We start from the raw sequence: 24,770 nt of genomic DNA, 5'->3' as shown, positions 1-24,770 counted from the left end.
TGACATCTGTCATCTCCATGTTCGGACAGAGATGAGGCCATTGCCTAAGAGTGAGGGCGAACTATTGATAAATGCATACCTAAACAGTCAGTTTGTAAAACAGTTACGACTCAAGGAATACAGTTCCACCACCACCAATGACAAAAATCATGCAGGAGTGAATGCCCCCGTGCTTCCCATGAGGCTCATCTGTGAACTGTACTCGGTGATGGCACGCTCTGAGTTTGGATCTAACCAAAGTTACACGTGAACAACTTTGAAATAAGGAGAGATGGAAAAGGTAGTGGGGTAGGTGGAAAAGATGGTTAATTCCTCTTCTTCCAGAATAAGAAGAGAAAATAAATAATAGCTACCAACATATTATATAGAGTCAGAGCGATAAAAAACAACTATCCAACTAAAAAGGTAAACATAGATGCATCCTATGAGAGGAAAATAAAAGAGATTATTGGGGGAATTTCTAGAAAAATAGCATTCTCTGACTATTTAAACAGTATCTATAACTAATAAAAACAACAACTAAGATTCATAGCCATAAATAAGTCATATTAGACCCAATCATTGGTGGTTTCTGCAGTTTATACATTCAAGTGTTAAATTCTATTAACATAGAATTTGTTATGAATTCTTCACTCTGTGAAGAATGTTCTCTCAGAGGCCAACATTTCATATATGTTGATTATAAAGATGGTAGGCCTTTCTTCCTTATTATTTCACAGAGTTTTAAAAAATACATTCAAGGCAGATGCAAGTTTTCATGTTATGTCATTTCCAGTTTGTCTCTCATATCTTCCAGTATTCTATGTAGAAAAAAAAAATTTGTGAACTACATCACTGCTTTGTCTATAGGAGTAGAAAACACACTGCATCATATGGCAGACACCTTTGAGAAGACAAATGGTGATAAAGGATATTCATCATTAAAATTATACAATGTGTAGAAGACCTGGAACAGGATCTCCGAGTTTTCTGCGGGGCTACGTGTGGGTGGGAGGAGGACAGAGAGTAAAGTGGGGGTGCGACAGTGACAGGAAAATCAGGCCGGGAAACGGGGACAGCCCTTCTGCCCCTTTTCTCCATGTCAGGGGAACTACCAACATCGATGGGCCTATGTTTTATAAACATCATTCTCTTCTGGCTCTTCCATCCAATACAGGATGGGGAAGGACTCATTTTCCTCTTGGTGGCAGAAAAGAACAGTATTTCCGTCCACAACCCTTTACCCACAATTCTGAAATCCAAAAAGCTCACCAAACTCATTTGGTGGCCAGACCTCACCTGAATTGTCCTGAGACTATGATGTTCCTTATTCCAGTGACAATTCACACTTTTCATTGAAGAAATAATCATTTTTATTATAAAACGCTACCCAAAACCCACTAAGGGTATAACTGACCATCAAGTATATAACATAGTACTATCATTCCAACATCTGAAAAATTATGAATTAGTTAATGTACTTTTTCCTATCAGGGTTTTTTTGAGAGGGGGTGAGGAAATATAGAACTGTGTTTTCCCTCAGTATTCCAGTGTACTGAAAACTGCATTTACTTAAAGTGTCATATAACCAGTGAAAATACACTATAAATTAGAAAGAGATGATTTTAAAGCACAGGAAAGTGCCGACCTTTGCTCAACGCATGCAATAAATCGGTGGCCTACTTCAGTCTGATTGTCGGTCGCCTTCAGAGGCAACAAATCCTGTACCTTTAAAAACATGTTTATAATGCAGTGATCATTGACGGCCCCACCTACCAATGATTATGCCTTTACTATTAAACTGGAATATAGACTTTTATTACATTTTATTAATATAGCAATAAAAGTTTACCTTTTATAAAATCAAATTATTAAGAATATTTTACTAAGGGTTAAAATGGAATGGTTTTGAAAATCTCGCTGCCAATTTCCTGCTATCATTCACTCCAACGACGTTTATTGCGCTGGGCTATGTGTTAGGAATCCTGAGATAAAGCTTTAAGGAGCCTATAATCAAATGTCTATTGTGCATTTTTAATATTTGTAACAATTGTTAGAATGCGAGACAATGAGCTATACTTCAGTTACATTCTCTCTCCCAACACATAACTGAAAACTTCACTGCTACCCAATGAAATGTTTTGAAACTGAAGAATAAGATAGCATAATTTTTATAACCCTGAATAATTAGGGTTATGTGATAACTGAGCATATCAATTATTATGGCCAATGTGAAACCTCACAGTAGTGTTTGTGAGCTTAGTTCAATTTATACAGGAGGGAGAGACAATCTTATTGTAAGATATGAGTTTTAAAATTTTTAACTTTATAAAACCATCTTAAGATCCACATTTAAAAATAGTACAGATATTAATGCCATAGTGATTATTGAATATCAATAATTATATCAAATATTTCCTTGTGAATATAGTAGTTTCATCAACTCTTATCAACTGTTTTATTTTATTCTATTTGCAACATTATTCTTTCTATCAAATCTTAGAAAGACAATTTTTAGGAGAAAAAAAAACAAAACCAAACCATAAATCGAAGCCAAAAAAAACTAACAAGAACAACTTCCTGATAAAGTTTAAATTTTATTAATTTTATAATTTCATTCAAAAGCCCTATAATCAATAATCAAACACAGAGATCACACACGGCACATGGCCATTTGTCAGACTTCATCCTCACTGTGGCTGTTGCGTGTATTTGTCGAGTCATTGTCTAAACTGCGTTTTGTTATTTTTTTTCCTTCTCTCTGTGTCAGTCTCAAGAAATAGCCTCACAAGTAAGTATTTTGTTTTCCTCCCTTTGATCAAATAGTCTGACGTGTGAATTCAGAGCCGTTAGAGGAAAAGAATGTTAAAGACTGAATTCAGTATTTCCCATTACAAAATAAGGCTTGAATGAAGCCAAAATATGATAAATGCTCTGTTTTCCAGGAAATGTACTTATATTTCCTTAACAGAATTACAGACTGCTTTCACCTGTCTGTCTTCAGATGCCGTGTACGCACCGATTCAGTCGCACGTCTTCCTGCGTGGTGTCATCACCAGCTAGTGTCCCCAAGTGCGGTGTCTACCGTCAGTGCCATCAGAGAGCTGACATGCAAATTTCATGCCTGCCATTGGAGTTCATTACCTCTCGGTTAATTTGATTTTCCCGAATCCGCTCCCTTCATAGCACAGGCAGAGCAGCCACCATCTTCCTGACTTGACTCACACGATGAAACATCTCTAATGGGTTTTTGATGCCCAACAGATATTGAGTCAAATTGTTTGTTGCTGAATTGTCAGGTAGGGTACAGGTACAGTCCTCTCCTACCTGTGGTTTTGTGTTTGATGCTTCCAGTTACCTGCAGTAAAACCATGGTCCAAAAGCATGAAAGGAAAAGCCCAGAAATAAGCAATACGTAAGTTTTCAATCGTGTGCCGTTCCGTGTAGTGTGGTGCAGCCTCATGCCGTCCCACGCTGACTGGCCTGCGACGTCCATCCCCCTTTGTTCGGGTGTCCACCCCACTTACACAGTGTGGTCAGATGGTTTGAGACAGAGAGGCCACAATCACATCACTTTAACTACTGCATATTGTTAAAATCGTTCTGTTTATTATTAATTATTGCTAATCTCTTACTGTGTGTGATCTATTGATTAAACATAATCATAGGTAAGTATGTATAGGAAAAAAAGCATTATATGTAAGGTTCAGTCCTGTCTGTGGTTTCAGGCATCCACCCGGCCTCTAGGGTCATCTCCTCCCCCAATAAGGAGGGATTTGTCTACGTCCCGGCCGTTTTTTATTGATACTCTTTCTGGCCTTGTTTCTGGTACAAGTCATGTAGTCAGTCATTTTGCCTGGCCCAGTGAGGAGTGGACTTGGACCCGGGTGGTCTGAGTTTCAATGGTGGCTTCTCCTCTTATGAGCTGCATGGACTTGGGCTTTTCTCAATGTGTAGTGGCATGGAGATTGAGTACGGAGCATACTGTCGTCAGCTCACGCGTTAGAGAAAGGAGGAATGGGCTAAGTGACTTTTTAGAGGAAGTGGTAGGTAATTAATTGTGTGCCAAGAGGACAGAGAAACACAGATCTTACTGTGTTGTTAGTCGCCGGGCATCACTGGTGAGGGGCTGGCGCTGCTTCAGAAAGGGTTTGTCGGTACTCTTACCTTTATCAGTAAAATACAGGGAGCGTTCCTGGGATCTGAGTAAATGCCTTGTAATCTTAGTCCAATATAGGTACGCTGACCAACCTCAAGTGCATTCTAATTCACACACACACACACACACACACACACACTCGGGAGTGTGAGCTCATTTGTAATTTTCTTTCACTTTCTCTCATAAAAAATTCTACTTAATTTTAGAATTCTGATACATAATATTTTCTAGGTCTATTGATTCTTACCTTATTTCTGACCCTGTGAAAGCATTTCTTACTTGCATCAGTCACTGTCCTTAACTTACTAAGAGTCTTGCCGGCACACTGATGAGCAAGCAGCCATTTAAATGAAAGCAATCCCTGTGATTTCATTCAACACCCTAGTCTGGGCTTCTGTCCCCTCACCCCCTAAACTGCGGGAGGTCCTGCCGCGCTGTGCTCAGTGGCTGCAGGAAGTGACTGAGCCTTCTGTCGCAGGGGCTTGCTGAGTGGCTGCCGGAGTCTGCCTATCCGGGAACAGAGAGGAAGTTGTAAGGTTGACCTCGGTCATCTTCCCAAGGGAGGGGTGTTCTCCCAGTGACGGTCTACTGGGATCAATAGCACTGTTCTGTGTAAAGTGTTTACATGAGAATATGCATATTCATACCTACCAAGTCGTATCTCATTGTACCTGACATCGGTCTTAGAAATTTTCTTCCTAGTGGCTCACGTGTCCCTAAGTGGCATGCGCGTTAGGGCAGCGGTACTCACTTGTGAAAGAGAAGGATATGTGTGTGTGGGGGGGTGGTGTGCATGTGCAAGGTTTGGGCATGGCAGGATGGCCACGTGCTCAGGCCTTTTCCTGGGGACGGTGCGATGCTGGAGGCGATGGGATGGTGGGCCCCCACACTCGCTCTGAGCGGCGGTGCAGGGTGTACACACACACACACACACACACACACGAGTTTGAAATCTCTGCTTTTAGGTGATATGTTCCTGGAGTTCTGGAGAGTGGTTAGTAAGAATTGTGCTGGAAAGGTACCAGAACTGGCCCGGAGACCGTGACTTTGCTATGGCAAACTGTTTGAATACCTTTCTGCACGTGTTTAACCCGGCTGCTTATTCGCCAGTCTTCTATTTAATCATTTTTTGTTTGTTTGTAAGTCAGTGTGGGAGTTTACAGCTGTTCAGGTGCACAAGAATATTCCTCACACACACACACACACACACACACACACACAATACTTACGTATAATACATATTGTGAAAATCTAGACATACATACCCCAAAGGATATTTTGTGTACAAAGAAAACATGTTCTTATAGGTCGTTACTTGTGGCCATAAAACACATTATGTAGTTAAGAAAAACCACTGTTTCGTGTCTTATAAACCGGAAGCTAACGATACTGAGAGCAGCTGGCCTTGCTGATCTGACCCCACGGCCACAGGCCCACTGGTTGTCAGGAACAACTCAGAATGTCTTCTGTCATCAGCCAGGTGGCACCACGTCAGCCCCTTATGATGACTCTGAAACTGTTCTGGAGGGAGAGAGGAGTCCTGATTGCCAACACTCACTTTCAAGCTGCTGGGTGAATCGATTTCTTTTAGAATACCGCTCTGCTCTCCAGGTCGCTCAGTAACCTAGGACACGGACGGAAATCTGAGCGAACGCTGAATGAACTCCTGTGTGAGCACGTGTGTGTGTGTGTGTCGTGCAGAGAAGAACCTTTCGTGTATTTTGTGACCCTGACACTTCCCGAGTTTCTGAAAATAATGCAAGCAGATAGTGTTTCTTATGCCTCAACCAGCTCTATCTCCTTTATGAAGTTTTCAATTCCTTTTGTTGGGAAGAAATACTTTGAGCCTTTCTTCAACCATATCAAATGTGACAAATATTTGGAAAAATCCTATAACCTTTACAAATGATGCTTTACATCTACATGAAAATTGCGGCCACAGGTAATTTCCATTTCCTTATTCACCTGTGTGTGTTCCCAGGGCGTTTCCCGTAACGTATGTCTCAGTCCGTTCAGGCTGCTGTAACAAGATGCCGCGGCTGGTGGCTCACAAACAAATGTATGGCTCAGAGCTCTGGAGGCTAGACGTCTGACCTCAGGGTGCCGCACTGGCAGGTGGGGACCCCCTTTCGGTCACAGACTTCCTGGAGCCCCACATGGCCAAAGGGGTCAGGGAGCCCTCTGGGGCCTGCAGCTCTTATAAGGCAATGGACCCCTTTATGGGGCATCACCCCCTGACCTAACCATCTCCCAAAGACCCCACCTCCTAAAACATCATCTTTGTGGGGGGTTAGTATTTCAACGTATGAATCTTGAAGGGACTGAGGTCAGATCACAGCAATGCGCAAATATCTTCTTTCATTCTCACAAACATTAGCATGAAATCTTGTTTTTTAAGTTAATAACGACATTAGGCTTTTGATAATAACAGTACAAAAAGAGGTCGAACCGGAGCCCTCTCATTATTCAGAGGAAGAGCAGAGAGGAACTCACAGGGGTCGTACAGAACAGTGAGTCCCCGCTTCCCCTGAAATCCACACCGTCTCCAGACTCCCCGAGCTTGCACCGGGGAGTGGGCACCTCCGGGGGTCTGCTTACAGCACCGTGGTCTCTGGTGAGACAGGGTCAGGGACAGAGAAAACTGCACCAAAAATACGCCCTTCCCTGTCTGATTCATACCCATTTTTTTTACCTTTTTAACTCCTTATTATTTCTTTTCTCCCTTTTACGTTTTTTTAAACGTACAAGCTAATGAGCCACACTATTAGCTGCTATGCACTGAGCATTTGCAGAGACGGGCACTACTGTATGCACGTGACATGCATGATGTCTTAGATCTCCTCAGCAAACCACTGTGGGCAAAACATATACATTAGAATTACCCTGATCTCAGTCAGATAAGGACATGGGGACATGCTTAGCGATTTCGTCGCCGTGCCCAGGAGTGCACAGCAAACCCAGGTCTGCCTCGCTGACGCCAGACTCTTGCTGGAGCCACGTTCTCACGCAGCCTCCACGTGCCAGAAAAGCCCCGCGATAAAGGCACTTTTGTGGGTCCCCACACGACACTATTTCCACCAGAAGATGATGGCATGTTCTAAACACAGTAGAGCTACAACCAGATGATGACATGACAGCAGAAAAGTGTATTTCTAAGCGGACCTTATGAAAACACAAGCGCACACACGCACAGACATTGAGAGCCAGGAACAGAATGCTTATTACCCATGTAACTGATATCGTAGATCATTGTTCCTGCTGGACTATATGACTGCTCTGACTATAGAAGGAGGTCGACAGTGGCAAATGTTTTCTTTATACATTGCTGTGCTCTGTGAATGTCTATGAGGAACAAGATGGGCATTATGCTCATCTTACATAGAGGTGAACCACTTTTGGTGCAGGGGCAGAGCTGGGGAATACACACGATACCATTCAAGTTTGTGAGTCTTAGTCCATGGAAGTTCCCTGTGCTTTTCACGACATCGTATTGGAAGGGCTGAGAAAGGTTTGCAGACCTCACACTTATAAAGCAAGATCTGCCTGTTGTCGGTTTAGAGTTCTTACAGCGAACTCCCAAGCCCTCCTAATGCATTTTTTTCTATCGTTCAAGTGAAATATACAAAGGGATGCCATTTATTTTATGGAATTATTGACAAAAATGGCCTGGCAGTTTCTATGGGTTTTATGTATAAATCGTCATATCCCCTGCTTTGGGGCATTCAAAGCAGTGGTACACAGGGTGCTCGCGATTGTTTAGCTAATATATACACTGGGCTCAGTGTATGTATTTGTTTATATGATAGGAACTGGGTTCATGTTATGGATGTGTGCTTGACATGACTGGGGGAAAGTACTCATGAAGACAAACAGTGTTTCATTCCTGACTTGGAAGAGAAGTAAGCAAATCACCCCCCGAAAATATTAGTCTGGGGTTTCATGACTCGCATTTTAAGTGACATTCTACAAGCGCAGTACGTTTAGTGTCTGGTGTGGCAAGATTACTCGCCCCACATCTTTGCAGGCCATCAAACTGTTACAGGGATTTACGACGAGAACGATCACATCGAATAAATTTAAGATGGCGAGGAAGAAAACTCTGCCCGCCAAGTGTCTAGCTATGAATGAATTACTGTGTTTCCAGCTTTGCTGCAGATCCACTAACCCCCTGAACAAAGACTGGCGTTCCATACTGATGGCAGACACTCACTACTCGGGGGTTTGTGCATTTCACTTCCACAGCGGAGGATTGTCAGTGCATTGTCGAGCAGGTGGGACTGGAGGGAGATAAGATTTACAGTGGTATCGACTGTTGCAAAAGCACGGTACTAAAAATGTTCGTACTGCCAGCTTAAATTCCGATAGCTAAAATAAGGTTGCTAAAAATGTTAATGAAACTGTTCCCTTATTGTGAAGCTATGAAGGTTAAAGAACCTATTTTTGATATCACTCTGAAGCAGTGCTGTGTTAAAACAGAAGGGTAGACAAACATAGATGTTTTTTATCGAGTGGGGGTGTGAGATGATTTCATAGCCTGCCACTGGGTATCACAGGCATGGCACTGACCGAGCCTCCATAATTTATATTCACTTTTTAAAGGATTTCAATGGATCTCCTCCTGACCTTTCTTAAATTGGTCATTTGAATTCCCCTGCTCTGAAAGCCAGCCACACGTGCTGCGATAGCAGGAGCGAACACTCCCGTCCACGGAAGGGGGCAGCGGGTGCGTGGATGCTGCCGCAAGTGCACTCCCGGTCAGGAAGCTGTTCGTCTGCACGCGCACGCTGTTAGATAGGAAGACTTTCTGCCTTGACGTGGTTGCGTTTCATGCAACTTTCTGGCATGAAAAGCAAGCATTTTAAAACAAGCAGCATTTGGTTGTTAATGGCCTATACTCAAGGAAGCACTTCTGACTTAAAATCAGATTTCGGAGTGAAAGAATCAAAACTGACTATGAGTTTGTTCATTGCTTTTTCCCTTCTATGGAGAAGAGCCTGATTTAAGTTTGATTTGTGATTCTAGAAGACATTCGTGAAATACGAATATTTAGAACTTATTTTCACTTGGAATACTCTTAACAGTTCCTGAAATATGTTTTAATATTTTCGTCAGAAAACATTTGGCGTGGTGAATAATTAATACATGAACTAAAAAGTGCTTTTTGTTTTCTTCTGGGTCATATGAGGAGGGAATGAAAAACTCACATTTTAAAAACTACATTGCAATTCCATTTTTAGAAAGAGCAATAGCTTAAAAAACTTAAATGTTATTAATTCAAAAAAAAGTGTTACAATATTTCTTTAAATCTCATGTGAGATACATGTAGTATATTTATAAAAGCTCATTCTGTAGATGTGATTTGAATAAAATTATAAAATAGCTAGCTTTTTTGTTTGTGGTTTCAAACAATTCTATGTTAACAATAATTTCAGAAAATAAATCTGACACTTAAAAATTAACACTGCTCATAAAAACTTATATTGGAGTATGCAATATTTTATTGAAGGATGAGATATTTTATCTCATTTATACATAATTCCAAAAGAACATTTTTCTTTTTTTTAAACTAGAGTTACCTCTTTTTTAAAAGATTTTATTTATTTATTTTTAGAGTGGGGAGGGAGGGAGGAAGAGAGAGAGAAACATTCATGTGTGGTTGCCTCTCGGTGTGGCCCCCACTGTGGACCTGGCCTGCAGCCCAGGCACGTGCCCTGACTGGGAATCGAACCTGCAACCCTTTGGTTCACAGCCCACGCTCAATCCACTGAGCTGTGCCAGCCAGGGCTGGGAACATTCTTCTAATAGCATTTTTAGTGATGGGAAATTCATACCAATGATTATGACCTTGCTCTTTCTGTGAGAGCTCTCATGAGCTAAGTGCTTCCACCAAGATATTAGCCCAAATATTAATAGAACTCAGGTTGAAATGCATCCTGACCTGTCTAACCATCCGTGTGCATTTCCTTTCAAGTCGCAAATATCAATCAGTGTGGAGGAATGGGAGGACACCAAGGACTGCAAGGAGCAAGGCCTTCCCCGAGGCAACCACCGCAACTCCACCTGCAGTGACCAGGCGGACCACCCCTTGCTGAGGAGAAAGAGCATGCAGTGGGCCCGAAGACTGAGCCGAAAAGGTCCAAAACACTCTGGTAAAACAGCTGAGAAAATAACCCAGCAGCGACTGAACCTCTACAGGAGGTCAGAGAGACAAGAGCTTGCTGAACTTGTGAAAAGTAGAATGAGACACTTGGGTCTTTCTACAGTGGGCTATGGTATGCGCTCTCCAAGTCTTGTATGATGTGGGCTTGCGGTTTCGGGCCCTTAGTTGTTGTAGAGCTGGCTCTCTCTTAGCAGGTGGAGGATGGCGTTCTTGGTTCACGGGCCCATTGGAAGGGGTAGGGACGTGCACTGAATCTCTTACAGAACATGATGATGATGATGACATTAAAGTGCTACAAGTTTTCAGTATGTGCTTAGTTCTCTAGGCACTGTGACGAATGCCTTATGTAAATTATCTTCACTTTAATTTTCACAAAAACTCTCCCATGTTACACATAAGGAAACTAAGTCAAGCGACTTATTACTTAGCTTGTGATTAGCACGGCAGGGGTTTATGTCCAGTCCTCCTGGCCCCAGTGTCTGTTGTATCTACACCCACACACCCACACGCATCCTATTCTCAGGCCTGGAATGAAATAAATTTGAGGCTTTGGCAAGTAATGGAATGTACCAGCCACAGATAAACCAAATGTTCCTGCAAAATGTGTTCAGGTTCTTGTTATCCAGAAACAAAGTCTTCAAAAGCTTTCATTTAAGCTCAAATAGGGCTTGATCTGCCTCAATAATTGTTAGCCCCCCGCCATGTTGATCTGTGATTGCAATGTAGACCACTTGGCACAGCTTAAATAATGCAAGGGTAATTTTAAAATATATCACATATTACTGCATAAATGTTATTAAAGAAGAAATTTAGTCAGCTCAGAAGAAACTCGAACAATGAGGTTTTTGTCTGGTTCTGTGTGTGCCCAGGTGAGCCAGAAGGTACGGTCAAGTCAGCGTTGGGCAGGCTAAAGAAGAAAGAAAATGCGTTCCGTATTTTCCCATCTCATCTTTTCTGTGAAAGCCTCAACCTGAAACGCTGCACACAGGGAACTATTTTAATAATTGAATTAGAGTTTAGAAGAAGTGAGCTGTGTTTCTTTGAAGCGGAAGAAAAGGAAACACATTTGTTGACTCCTACTCTTGGCCAGGAACTGTCGGGTGCTTTTGTGCATTTTCTCATTACTCCTTAAGGTCCTGATGCAGTTCATGCCCATCTCACCCTTCAAGAATGTGAAGCTCAGAGGCTGAAGACCTCGACCAAAGACATACAGTTCAAATGTCTCAGAGTCTGGTTTCCATAATTCACAATTATATTGCACTTCCTTAAATGTAGTACCAACTCATCTGTGCCCCACCATTTTGATATGATCAAACAAGGTCTTACGTTAAAAAAAACAAATTAAAGGAAAACAATCATTTTTATTTAAAAATATTAATTGCTCTTGGCCAATTTATCAAGTATAATAGTATTTCTCATAGAACTATTGTCCTCTATTTATGTGCACTTTTGTTAGTTATTATCCAGCTACTTTTCGTCCCTTTAAAAAGTGCTGGTCAGTGGTTGCTCACCAGGTCTGGCTGTGGGGCATGACCATCAGAGCCCCAGCCGGTCCCGTTAGCTGTGAGTGGGTCACAGCTGGGCTCCGCGAGACACAAAAATGCACGAGCACATGAACTGGCTGTGGGGTAACTGTCAGGGAACTCGCTACGTTTCTGCCCATCAAACTTCTATCCGGTAGCTTGCATTTCGTTATTCTCCATTGTCTTTTTAAATATAAATAGTTAATTTAATTATCATACTAACTACTCTTACAGAAGGAAGGAAAGAGAGGAAGGAAGGAAGGAAGGAAGGAAGGAAGGAAGGAAGGAAGGAAGGAAGGAAGGAAGCTCTCTACCCTTTTCCTCTCTGTCTTCTGGCTTTGTCTTTCTGTTCATTCTCTCAACCCATCCATCCACAGATCCATCAGTTCATTCTAAAGCCGTGCACTATACATGTCTAATCTCATAAAGATGATAAAAAGCGGGATTTGGAACCAAACACATCAAGGGCTCCAGGCTCTCCGTGTATTTCTCATTCACAAAAATTCATCTACTGTTCACAAGGTGTCACTGGGCTGCCCCCTGGGTGTCAGGCGCTGCTCCAAGCACGGGGATGGAACAGTGACCTGTCCAGACCAGATCCCTGCGTCCATGGGACCTATACTCTAGTGCCGGCCAGGACAGTCCTTGAACTATTTAAGCTGTCCAAGCCCTTTGATCATTTGACAAGTGGAAATAATAACACCTGTCTCACAGGTTCGTTGTTTAGGACAAATGTGATAGTGAGGGACACCAGGCTTAGCCCAGGACTGGCATTTAGTTAATTCCACAGACCTACCATGTATCTATTTAAGTACTGTAAGTGTCTCTGTGGTTTATACATCAAAGGGGCTTTTTTTTCCCACTTCAAAAACAAAAACACAGTTTTCTCCCTTGGGGGCAACATTGCCCCCACTGAGGATGCGTGCTCTGAAACTGGTACTATTGTGCACATGCGCCTTCCTTCCTGGAGGGACAGGGAATGTCTTCCTCATCTATTCGTCTTCGCACCCCCAACAAGTTACACACTCCCTGAGCCACAGGCGCCCGGTCACTGCGCGTTGAATGCGTGAACAAGTGGCGAGCTTACAGGTGAGAAACCTGGGTCTCAGGTGTGAGTGGTGTCCTTGGGTCACCGAGCTGAGAGTGCATTCACGTCAGTGCTTTAACTGGTGACGGGGACTCAGTATCTTTTTACCTTTTCACTAAGTCCCATGTACTTTCTGCTTCCGTGACCGGATCTTGTTGTGCTCCACGGGTGAAAAGGGTTTTAAATACTTTATATAACCCACGGTGGCTGATTGAATCAGGAGTGATAACCTGACTTTTTCTGGGCAGCTCTGGCCTGTTCCAGGGGAAGGAACGGATTATTTCTGACTTGTTGGACAGGGGTATGAGGGACAGGGGAGGGGAGAGGCAGAAGAAGGCTCGGAGGGCTCCAGGTTGAGCGGCTAAGTGCTGGTGGCGCTTACTGCACTTAGAAGGCAGCAAATCTGTTGGGGCGAAGACAATACATTAATCTGAGTGCCTGAAGAATTCTGAGGGTGGTGCTGTGTGAGCAGCTGGCTTTTGGCTGTCTGGTGCTTAAGAAAAAGAAAGGAGATATGTATACAGGCCTGAGAATCACCAGCACATAGATCTTAATCAGATCCATAGGAGTGAGTGAAGCAACCCCAGATGAAAGACTATGGTTGAACTATGAGAGAGAAAAGAACTCTGAGAGAGAACTCTGAGAGCATATGCTCGTATGTCTAGAATGTCAAGGAAAGAAGCATTTTCTTTTAAAAAGCAAGAGGTTGAAGTGTCTAGAACTAAATCACCCCCCAATGTGCCACGATATAATCATACGCTATCGGCTGGTTGCGTGTTCTGTCATGGTAATGAACCCTTACAGCCTCACAAGCCCAGGTGGGCCCTGAGGTGGTCAGAGCCCCCCCCCCCAGATGGTTACTTCCAGTCATAGGCAGTTTTGTCTGTTGCCCCAATGTGAGGCGATAGCCGGTGCAAGAGTCATCATTCTTGTTTCATTTTTTTAAATTCTAATATGGAAAATTTCAAACATGAGCAAACGTGGGCAGAACGGCACAAGGAGCCCACGCGGGGTCATTGTCACGCTCCAGCAGTGATCAGTTTCGTTTCTCGTAAATCCCACCCACTTCCCTCACTTCTCATATCGTTTTTTTTGTTGTTGTTAAATTCCAGGCATCACATATTTTAGTATTCACCTCTATAGTTTACAGCCTAGTTATGAACATAGAGTCAAACTTACACTGAAGATTTTTTCTATAAACTACACTACAGTGTGAGTAATTAAGGTTTTCTCTATGGAAATCACTGACCTTATTCTTTAAACATCTACTGAAATGGCTCTCACACTCACTAAAAGTTATTTTTTCTAACTATCAACATATTTTTGACGTTGAATCCATGGGAAGATGCGTGTTTTTAACAGCGGAAACTGACCAGCAAGTCTCGCTGGCGGGACTGCGGCTTCGGCACCAGCCGACTTTGACATGGATGGTTCTGAGTTTCATGCTCTTAGTAAAAGAAGAAACGCCAAGCAAGGAAAAATAAAAAGAAATTCTTTTACATGAGAACAATGACTATCAGTTAGAGATGGGCATTGTTTGAATCCATCAGAAAGCCTAATCTCTTTGTAAAATAAGTTTATAATTTGCCCGATATAATGGATAAATTAACTAAGAACTGTTTTTTTAAGCTAACATGGTTACTTAATCCTTTATCATTCTCTTTCTTATGGGTAAAAATAAACAACTTTAATAAAAGAATGCTCTTCCCACCCATATCTATAATAGATACGGTGGTGGTGGTAATAGTAACGCCGTCAACTTCTATGTGAACACTGTAATAAATCACTGATCATTTACATGTAAGTTTTCAACAAAAAATTCCCCCAAATTCTAATCAACAAGTCAGGTACCTTTTTCTAGTACAAAGCTATTCACAAATTCATCTTACAATAAATTACCAAAAACGGGGAAAGCCACTATAGCTAAATATTTCTTCTGAAGGCTTTTGCAGCCTTGGTACTTAGGAGGAGCAATAGAAGCACCTGAGATCACTCTGGTGACTTCGTCAACAATTTGTTTTTTCAAAAGAAATCAACCCCATATTTATATTGTGTTTTTAAGATATATAATTTACCTTTCCCCCATATAAATGAGCACAATAATATTGATATATAAATCAGTATATTCCCACTGCAGATTCCTAGAAAATAGATGATTTTGTGCTCTTTCTATTTCTGGAACTAATACCTTCTCACAAGGAGGCAGTCAGAAGCAGGAGATGTACATGGGTTTTGTGCTATTCTCATTCTGTACATAGAATTTTTAAAAATAATCTTATGTGTTTTTTAAGATTTTATTTATTTATTTTTAGATAGAGGGGAAGGGAGGAAGAGAGGGGGAGAACAACAGTGTGTGGTTGCCTCTTGTGCGCCCCCTACTGGGGACGTGGCAGGCAACCCAGGCATGTGCCCTGACTGGGAATTGAACTAGGGACCCTTTGGTCCACAGGCCAGTGCTTAATCTACTAAGCCATAACAGCCAGAGCTTTATGTAGAATGTTGATAGAAAAAAGCCTTAAAGGTTTTCTTAATAGATAAAGTAATGAAGCTTTCAAAGAGGGTAATTGCGGAGCTGATAATGATTTATATGAAATGAAAATGTTTGGCAATGAACTTTCCATATCTTCCTAAATTAAAACTATAAAGTTTTGTTTCAAAGAATTGTATCATACCCTTCCCAGAACATTAATTTTTCAATGATATCAATATTTTTACATAATTTACAACTATAGCTAACTTAATTGCACTTAAGTATACACATATCTTACTTTACGGCTGGAAAGCCAAATGCTGTGTGTTGACGTATGTGTAAGAAAGTGTGGCCAATTTGAATAAAATAAAATATTCTTGTCATTGAGAAATAAAGTTAATTGGTTGAGTGAACTTTTTACTTTTAAGATTTTATGATGGGTTGAGTATAAATAGTCAGTGGATGAGCTTTCTAAATGCATTAAAGCCAGAACAAGCGATCAGTTATGATGCCTGTTCACGCTCTGAATTTAAACGGCCAGGAAAAATAGAAATCGATAGTGTGCAGACAAGAGACAAAAGGAAACATATGGCTTTGTTCCCCGAGGGGAGGGAAACAGATGAGTTAAGCCTTTTGCTGACTAGAAGTCAAGCAGGTGGGTCCCAAATAGGAAAGTATAATCTGTGCCAGCAGAAAAATCCATCAACAGAAGCCGATCCTGAGAATAAGGACATTCATGTAGTTACTACAGTATTATCTCTACGTAGGAGGGTACGGGGCCACAGGGGCATGATGAAGTGAGAATCGAAACTACAAAAGAACCAGAAGGAACCTCCTAGGTTTCAGAGTTCATAATGCAGAAGAATGATTATTGTAAGATAAATAATATGTTTAAAATCACGTAGGAAGTTCGCAGTGGACTTAGAGATAAACCTATAACAACATCCACCGAACTTCTGTTCCGAATATCGCATTACATAGCACGGTGCCTCTCAGGGAAACTGCTAAAGAGGTTCATGAGGGGACAATGAAATCATCAGCAGGCAACGGAATTTCCAATTATTTGGATTATTGGGCTTTGTAGGAGAAATAAGCCCTGTGTGACTGAGAGTATTTTCTTTGATGAGGTATGTCTTGTAGTGACTACAGAAAAATATGCCCTTACTCTGGTACAGAACCAATTTTTTTTACTTGCTTTTTTCCATCAGCATTTAAATAGGCTGTGGTGTCTCGCATCCTAAAATATTCTCTCTGTGTCCCTCTCTCCTTTTCTCTCTGTCTCACTGTGTCATGCTCTGTACCTGTCCTTCTCTCCCTTCCGAATTTCCTCCATTGCCATCACTCCAAGCCACCGCCATCTCTCACCTGGGCTTCTGCTCTCTTCCTCTGCTCTCCCTGTATTCAACTCTGAGCCCCCGAAGTTCATTTCCCTCAGAGCAGCCAAGGTGATGCATCCAACAGGAAGTCAGCTCGTGCCCAATCTACCAGCCTCGCAACCTTTTGCTGGCTTCTCGTTGCTTTTAGAATAAACTCAAACGTCCTGTGCAGGTCTACAGAGCCGTAGGGGATCTGGTCCCAGCTTGCTCTCCAGTGTTGCCTCCAGTGAACGGCCTCTTCGCTCGCCCCAGTCCACCCGCAGGGGCCTGAGCTCCACAGCTTAACTTGAACCCTCAGCCTTTGCCATTTGCCAAACATCTTCTTCTTTATCTGTCCATGCTGACACCTTCCCATCACAACACACAATCGGCATTTGTGAATTAGATTGATTTCTGCCACTATAGTACTCACAGGAAACCTGGATGTGACCCCCGGCAGGAGTCAGGTGCTGGTTCTGCACACTCTGCATTAACTTGCAATCACGCTGATTATGTATTGATAATTGAACTCGCCCCCTAACCTGGGGGACAGCACCACTGTCACCCTGGGTTGTAGGTGAGGAGACTGAGCAGGAGAGAGGAAAAGAACGGAAGTCCTCGCCCACAGCCTCAGTGGGAGTGACAGAAATGCCACCATTTCCACGCGGACCCCATGGCTTCCGGGCCTGTGTCCTTAGCAGTGCCTCTCGTGACCCCTCTGCATTTATTATTTAAGATGTTTCTCCGATCACAAAATGCATCATGGACACACGTTTCAAAATTATTATTTCATAAATGTACCCAAATAGAAGTAAGATTTTTTTATCAAATTACAGACTTTTAAAAATGTTCTGACAATACTTCCATAGGAAAATTTCAACAACTACAAATGGAATGCCCATGTGTTTGAATCTGGAGTCAATGAGTTGCTTTGTAAGAACAATAAGAGGATAATTCTCTTTCCTTCCTAATGTGATCTGTCTCCATGAAGCACCCCGAGGCAGATAATTGCCACACGAAGCTTTTAGCTGGGTAATTGCATGTGCTAATTCTAGAATCTCTTTTACATTTTTCAGTATCTTAGTACATTTATTTCATATTTTCACAAGAAGAGCAGTTCCATTAAATAATTATGTCAATGATAAAATATTCATTTCAATGGAACAATTTCAACCCTTTTGGCTTTGCCAGGGTCACAGATCATGTACCAAGACACTTCTTATCCACTCACCAGGTTTCCTTCATAGGAAACGAGTCTTGGTTCTGGTTCATGAGCCAAATTTTCCAGAACAAATTCATTGTATCTACTAGACATGTGATTATATTTTTGGTAAAAAGTTTTATTTAGTCCTTTAGTCATTTATCCCTAACGGCTACCTTTGCCTCCACCAATGCCCATGCTTATGACAGGGTCTTAAAGATCCAGAAAAGCTACCATGTTTTTTTCCTCCAGACATCACTAAAACATAAGGTAGGTAACACGAACAGAGGCGAAAACACAAGACGTGTGGCTGCTGGGACTAGATGGGTGATGTGCTTCTGATGTCTGACCACCAGGGGCTTTTAAAAGCTCCCCTCCCAGTTCTCCCACCCACAGTCACGAAGGGAGAGCGGATCCGTAGGTCTCCCGAGCGAGCAGCACGCAGAGCGCGGCCAGCTGGGATGCTCACCGCAGCAAGGCAGATGTGGCCGAGGGAGAGGAGATGGCTTTGAACTCAGCCATTTTTTAAAATTTCCGTTCACTTAACCCTGAGGAGCAGTCAGTGAGGGGTGGGGGAGGAAAGAAGCCGAGAGTGATGAGGTCTCACCCTTGGTTCCCCACCTCTTGATAGAAACCATATGTCATCTTTGGCTTGAGTTCATTGGCAAAATGTTTGTTCCAATTTCTGAAGTCCATGGAAAACTCACCATCTTCAGAATGGTAGATGAACATGAGCAGAAAAACAATTATGGATGCACTAGTTCCATCTACTGTTGTGTAATGTGCAGTCATCTAGACAGTCTTTACATTTGCAACAGGCCAACCAAGTCACCCACAGATTTTGACTTCACCCCAGAACCAAAAAGAACTATAACATCGCGTGCATGATCAAGGAGAAAGGTTGGGCACAGAGACCGAGAAGCTGTGGGTTCAAGTGCTTTCCCCTAATGCCACCGCTCAATAATGTTTGCTGTTTATATAAGAAAGTTCAATAATGCCACCATTTGTATAAGAATTTGAGTTCTACGCAGCCAAATGAGAAGAAGGTTTTCTAGCATTTCTGAGTATTATGTCTTAGTGTCCAGAAGGCACTGTTCATTTCTGTTCCTTTGCACAGGAGTTATGGGAATTCACACAGGGGGAGGATTTCTCAAAGAGCATCCACAAACTGCTTTTTCATATGGACAGGTGACCCTGGCTGTCTCGGTCAAGGCAACATCCTCTGGGTTGGAATTGGGCCTTATCTGGGGCAGGCTCACTTCAAACACTCAATTGGAATTCTCTCTCCACAGTTCGCCATGTACCCTGGGCAAGAGAGGCAGGTTTAGCAAAGTAAAATAGAGGAGTCCCAGTTACATACAGGTTTCAGATAAACAAATAATTGTCTACTACAGATATATCACATGCAATATTTCAGACATATTTATGCTAAAAAATTATTAGCTTTTTCCTCTTGAATACAGATTTGCCTGCCAATCCTATTCCTATAGCAGAATACAATTCTTTGTGTCGACCCTGGAGATATACGAAACCAAATATACCTCATTGACTGCTGACTGTTGTTTGCCCTGCCAGATAATACTTGTGCCGGCACACTTGTGGTAGATTTAGTTCTACAGCAGTTACCTGCCCTATCAGATAAGGACTTTCATTATAGATTTTAAAAACAGGGCACAACTATGTATCCATTTGAAATATAATGAAAAGAATTGTTTTTCATATTGTCTTTCATGTGACAGGTTTGTAGTTAGAGGCACAGAGTAGTAGACATTATTTTATAAAAATAGCATATACTTCCCAGGGCGGGGAATTACCAAGGCCAGCTGCACTGACCTATAAAAGGCCTTTGCTTTCACTGCATGCAGTTATGTGAGTATTGACCTGTCTGTGCGGGTATGAAACACAGGTTTAGATTTTTGGATCCAAATGCACAACTGAGTCCGTCTTTCAGGAGCCCAGTTTGCCCACCCATGAAGCGGCTAGGAGGACCGGACAGGTCCAGAGTGGGGATTTAAAAATACCCTCAGAACCTAAAAGCATCGCCCTTGCGGGGTTGATGCTGTTGACATACATGTCCACCACGTGTCCACGCACCTTTGCATTTACACCGTATCACGGCCTCAGCAGCGGGGGCCTTCAGCTCCCCGAGCTGTGCTCTCTTCCTCGCCCATGTCCCTACACAATGCCACGTCAGCGCTCCGAACTTGGAGCCCGACGGTGCCTTCAGAGGCAACTGACAGAGTTAAAGCGACACAGCCTTCCGTTTTACTGTGTACAGGGTCCGGCAGATGGAACACCCGCATGAGTGTGGCTGGTAGCGTGATACTGCGGGTGCAATAATTTGTAGTTTTAATTTTAACATTTCACCTAAAAGGTCAGAGGGTGTGCTTGACTGTGATATTGTTCTGCTACAGAATTATATGCTTATGAACTTGTAATAACACATTTTAATAAAAAGGGGGCATTATTGATGTCAGGCCCTGTATATATATCACATATATTTATACTGCCTTAGAGGAAAAGCTAATTACTTGGTCATATGCTTTCCTGGCAAATTACAGTTCAACTCTGTTCCATGGGATCCTTTGCGTCCTGCAAAACCAAGAGTGGGCTGTGTGTCACACCGTCAAACACACTTAGGACCTTCGAGCTTTCTAGATGCCGTTTTGTTACGTTTTCTAAACACAGTGGCATAAGGTGATTTTTCATGGGATTTCCTGGAAGCACATTCCTTCCTGGGATGGCCATCTTGACCCACAATCATTTTGTACCATTACTAAAGCCTCTGAAATCAAGTTAACATCTTGTTTAGCTATTTCCTTCGTAGAAATACTTTTTCAGTGTACAAGCGTCAAGGGTAGAATATAACTGTGGTTGTTTTGAACAGAACCAGATACTTTACTTGCATCACCTGTTGCAACAAAAATGGGTGCCTGCCAGGTGTCCCCCACAGCAGGAACTTGAAAATAGTTGACTGCATACACGATCCTCCTGTGGGCAAGACTGTAGCAAGTTCCCATTGACAGCTCTGTGTTTGGAAGATAAGATGCTCTGTAATAAGCCTCGTAACTTCCTGTGAGAGCGTAACACGCTCGGCACGTCCTTGTCTTCCAGATGAAATGAATGACCACCAGAACACCCTGTCCTACATCCTCATCAACCCGTCCCCGGACACCAGGCTGGAGCTCAACGACGTGGTGTAAGTGGATCTTACGTTTATCTTTAGAAGCCACCGATTTATGTTTCTTTTTAAAAGACTTTTATTTATTTATTTTTAGAGAAAGGGGAAGGGAAGGAGAAAGAGAAGGAGAGAAACATCCAATGTGTGGTTGCCTCTTGTACACCCCCTCCTGGGAACCTGGCCCGCAACCCAGGGCTGTGCCCCAACTGGGAATTGAACCAGCTACCCCTTGGTTCACAGGCCCATGCTCCATCCACTGAGCCACACCATCCAGGGCCAATTTATATTTTCATATTTTTATCTCCACCATTATAGCCCCCTATGGTCCTTGTGATATAAATGTCCAAGTCTAATTTTGGGGCTCAGTCAACAAGGGCATGTTATGTATTTCTGCATGACATACTAGAAAAACATTGCAGGACTGTCAAGGAATAAAAGTAGGAAATGGAAGCATGAATTCTGTATTCTGTGGACTGGTATATATATGCGTACTTGGGGAAATGAGAGAAAATATGTGGAATAATAAGAGAGCAGCTTAAAGAACAACCTGAAATACCTCCCACTGTCTAGTTCTATAGACACGTGATTTTCTACCATCCAAAGTAAAACAGGTCAAGGCTTATTAGGAAAAGGTCAGAGGTAGTCATTTGATTCATCAAAAACTGGGTCTTATGTACATACAATAATCCGTGTTGTTGGCATTGAGATAACGAAGTTCTAGCGTAACTTGAGCAATGACAGATATCACGAAAAATGCCTATATGACAAATAGCACCGAAAAATGCACCTTCGCAATTTACCTTATTAGACTCTTAGGTTTCATAGTGACAATGTTAGGGGAAGGAACTTGCGCAGTCACGTAAGTGAATTTAGAGGAGAATGGGTTACACGCATGCCTTTTATGCTTGTCTAAAACATCCCTCTCAAGAGTTCACGTTCATTGACTCTTCAAACGAATCACCATTCGTTTGATTCAAAGCGCCGTACATCACCAGAGGACCGGGCGTTAAAAAGCAAAGCCCCGGACACAGACATCTGCAGTGGGAACCCCAGGTGCCGGCGCGAACTGGTTTCATGTTGACTGACTGTTGCCGTTCCTGGCTTTGTGTCCTCTTCCCAGGTACCTGATCCGACCAGACCCGCTGTCCTACCTTCCCAACAGCGAGCCCAGCCGCGACAGCAGCCTCTGCCGCCCCACCGCTCCGGACTCGCGGGAAGAGACACAGCTTTGATGCCAAGAGCTTCCTGGACTTATTTTTTTTCCTACCAGGATCTTGCTTGAAAAAACTCTATTTCTTAGGGGGAAAAAAACGTGTCACTGGCATGAAATAAACTAGACGGGAATCTAGTCAAATCTCTCATATTTTTTAAAAAATCTATTCTCTTAGAAGTATAGATTATTTTGAAATTTAACATACTGCTTATTGGTATTCTTATTAATGTTTGAAAGACATCAGTGGAATGAACTTGGAAGCCTAAATTAAAACACACAATTTTAAACTGGATAGTTCATTGTTGGACAGTAATTCAAACTGTATGAGGGCAGTTTTAAAATATCTTAAGGTTTTATGAAAGTAAAGTAAAAACCCAGCTATATTTGGTGCGTCACATAGGACATAGAAGATTGTTGCCCCTCTTAAAAATTAAATGTGTTACATTGTATTCTTTAAACTTGCTCTTTTATAATACCACACTCATCACAAATGTCTCATCTTCACTACGCAGAGGTTAATGAACATGTTGACTCACATTTTTGTAAGAATCATAGTTTGCTTTAGCGTATAAATCTGTAAGTCATCTTAACCTGTTTTGGTTGCCTATTCATTTGACACCACATTTATTTTAGAATTTGAGATGCTTCAAGCATGTTTGGTTCAATGGAAGAAACCAAAACAAATAGAAAGAAATACTGAGAACCTGACCTTTTCGCTAACTGAATGCCTGACCCTCACTGTATGCCAAGGAGAATATAATAAAAAGTCAATACGGAATGTTCTCTTAAAAGAATGCCTAACATCAGGAAAATACTTAAAACATGTTTGTTGACTTAAATTTAATCCAAGAATTGCATCATTAACTGAAATATGCAGTGATTTTCACCAGACTATTGAGCTTCAACATTTCCCACCCGTCTACACAGAATGTTTCATTTGAGAGTTAACTTCAAATTCGAAGAAGCAAAATTATACTTCTGATGGAATATGAAGACATTTGAAACATTACAAGTCCTCTTTTCTGCCTTTAGTACTGAAATAACCATAACAAAAATGGTATGTTAAGATTTTGATCCAATGTTGAAAAATTATAGGAACTCTGTTTTTACATTGTGAGAAATAAGCAAATAATAAATAAGCATATGGAGTTTTGCCATTGGAATTGAATACAAATCATGCAGAATTTGACAGCTATACATTAAATATCAACCGACCTTTAGTGACACCAGTGCTTTTGTCTGTATTTCTGTGTCCCCTTCAGACAGAAAATCACAGGAGTTGCCAGTTAGTTGGGATGTGTGAAGGCAGAGAGACATCAGTAAATTTAAAAAGCTATTTTTTATAATTAAAATAAGGAGTAAAGTTTTGTAATTTACTTCTAATTTTTCTATTTCCTTTACTTCTGAATTTGACATTGAGTTTGAGTGCAACAGAAAATAAGACATTGAAGACTAGGAAGAGACATTTTATCTTTATTCTTCATAAATAAGCACACACATTGAATGGAAAATAGAAGCCGTAACAAAAAGAACATAGAGGAAGAAACCCTGATAGTCCCCAGACAATTCTGTGGAAATAAAGATGTAGAACATAAAATGTGAAACTATAGATTATAGCCATTGTGTATTTAGGCTTAGAGATTGAAATGCCGATTTGTTTTGTATGTGTGTGCGCGTGTTTTTGTTTGTTTGTTTTGTTTTAGTACTTTACCCTGCTCTCCTTTTGGAATGACAAAACCCCCAAGAATTTCCTCCACAACAGGGAGAGCCTACCTGTCACTGTCTTTCATCAGACAGGGAAGTAAAACAGCAACAAGTTACCGAAAACTAGAAGCATGCCTGATAGCAAAGACGGGGTGTGTAGGTCTGTGTCCGTTACAGACACACGGGAACGATACTTGACAAATACACACATTGACAGGGAAATCAATCACGTAATTCACTCACACTCCGGGCAGAATAAAAGGTATGTAGTGGAGAATGATAATTCAGAACACTCTGAGATCAGAGTGTTCTGATCTCAGTTCATATTTGCACATCAATGGTCAAGTATGACGTTCCTTCGAGCTGCCCTTCCGTCGCTTCCTTACAGTTATTTTTAGGAATAAATCTAAGGATTTATGCATCTTCTGTTCCCTCAGAAGATCTCGAGTCCAGTATTTTTGCATTATGACGGTTGGCAAGACTAGGGCTTTAAGTTACGATACGACTATATTTCCTATAAAACTAAAAGTTATGTTTCATAAATTTTACAATAGTTATTTTTGATTATGAACAGTAGTCCAAATGTACTACTTGACACAATGCGTATAGCTTGCCATAACAATGATAGTTTATTAGTCTTTCTGTTATTTAAAGAATAAAAATATGCTTATAAAAGCCTTTTAATAAATTGTTGCCTTTTTAAAACACACTTGTACATGAAAACATAAAGACAATACA

At 41.7% G+C, this 24,770-nt stretch overlaps 1 protein-coding gene across 1 annotated transcript in view; it reads left to right on the top strand.

Annotated features, from left to right (window-relative positions):
• The window catches only part of KCNT2 (potassium sodium-activated channel subfamily T member 2), a 196,577-nt gene extending 173,335 nt beyond the window's left edge, over positions 1–23,242 (top strand). Inside the window, 3 exon segments of the mRNA XM_028531238.2 lie at positions 10,110–10,410; positions 21,049–21,133; positions 22,236–23,242. Of these exon segments, the coding sequence (XP_028387039.1) occupies positions 10,110–10,410; positions 21,049–21,133; positions 22,236–22,347 (498 nt within the window). The 3' untranslated portion in view covers positions 22,348–23,242.
• Positions 23,243–24,770: the final 1,528 nt, after the last annotated feature.

This window comes from Phyllostomus discolor, chromosome 15 (genome assembly GCF_004126475.2).
Source record: "Phyllostomus discolor isolate MPI-MPIP mPhyDis1 chromosome 15, mPhyDis1.pri.v3, whole genome shotgun sequence".
In the NCBI taxonomy this organism is placed as follows: domain Eukaryota; kingdom Metazoa; phylum Chordata; class Mammalia; order Chiroptera; family Phyllostomidae; genus Phyllostomus; species Phyllostomus discolor.
Note: the sequence above shows the minus strand (reverse complement) of the source record. Positions and strands in the feature narration are given on the sequence as shown.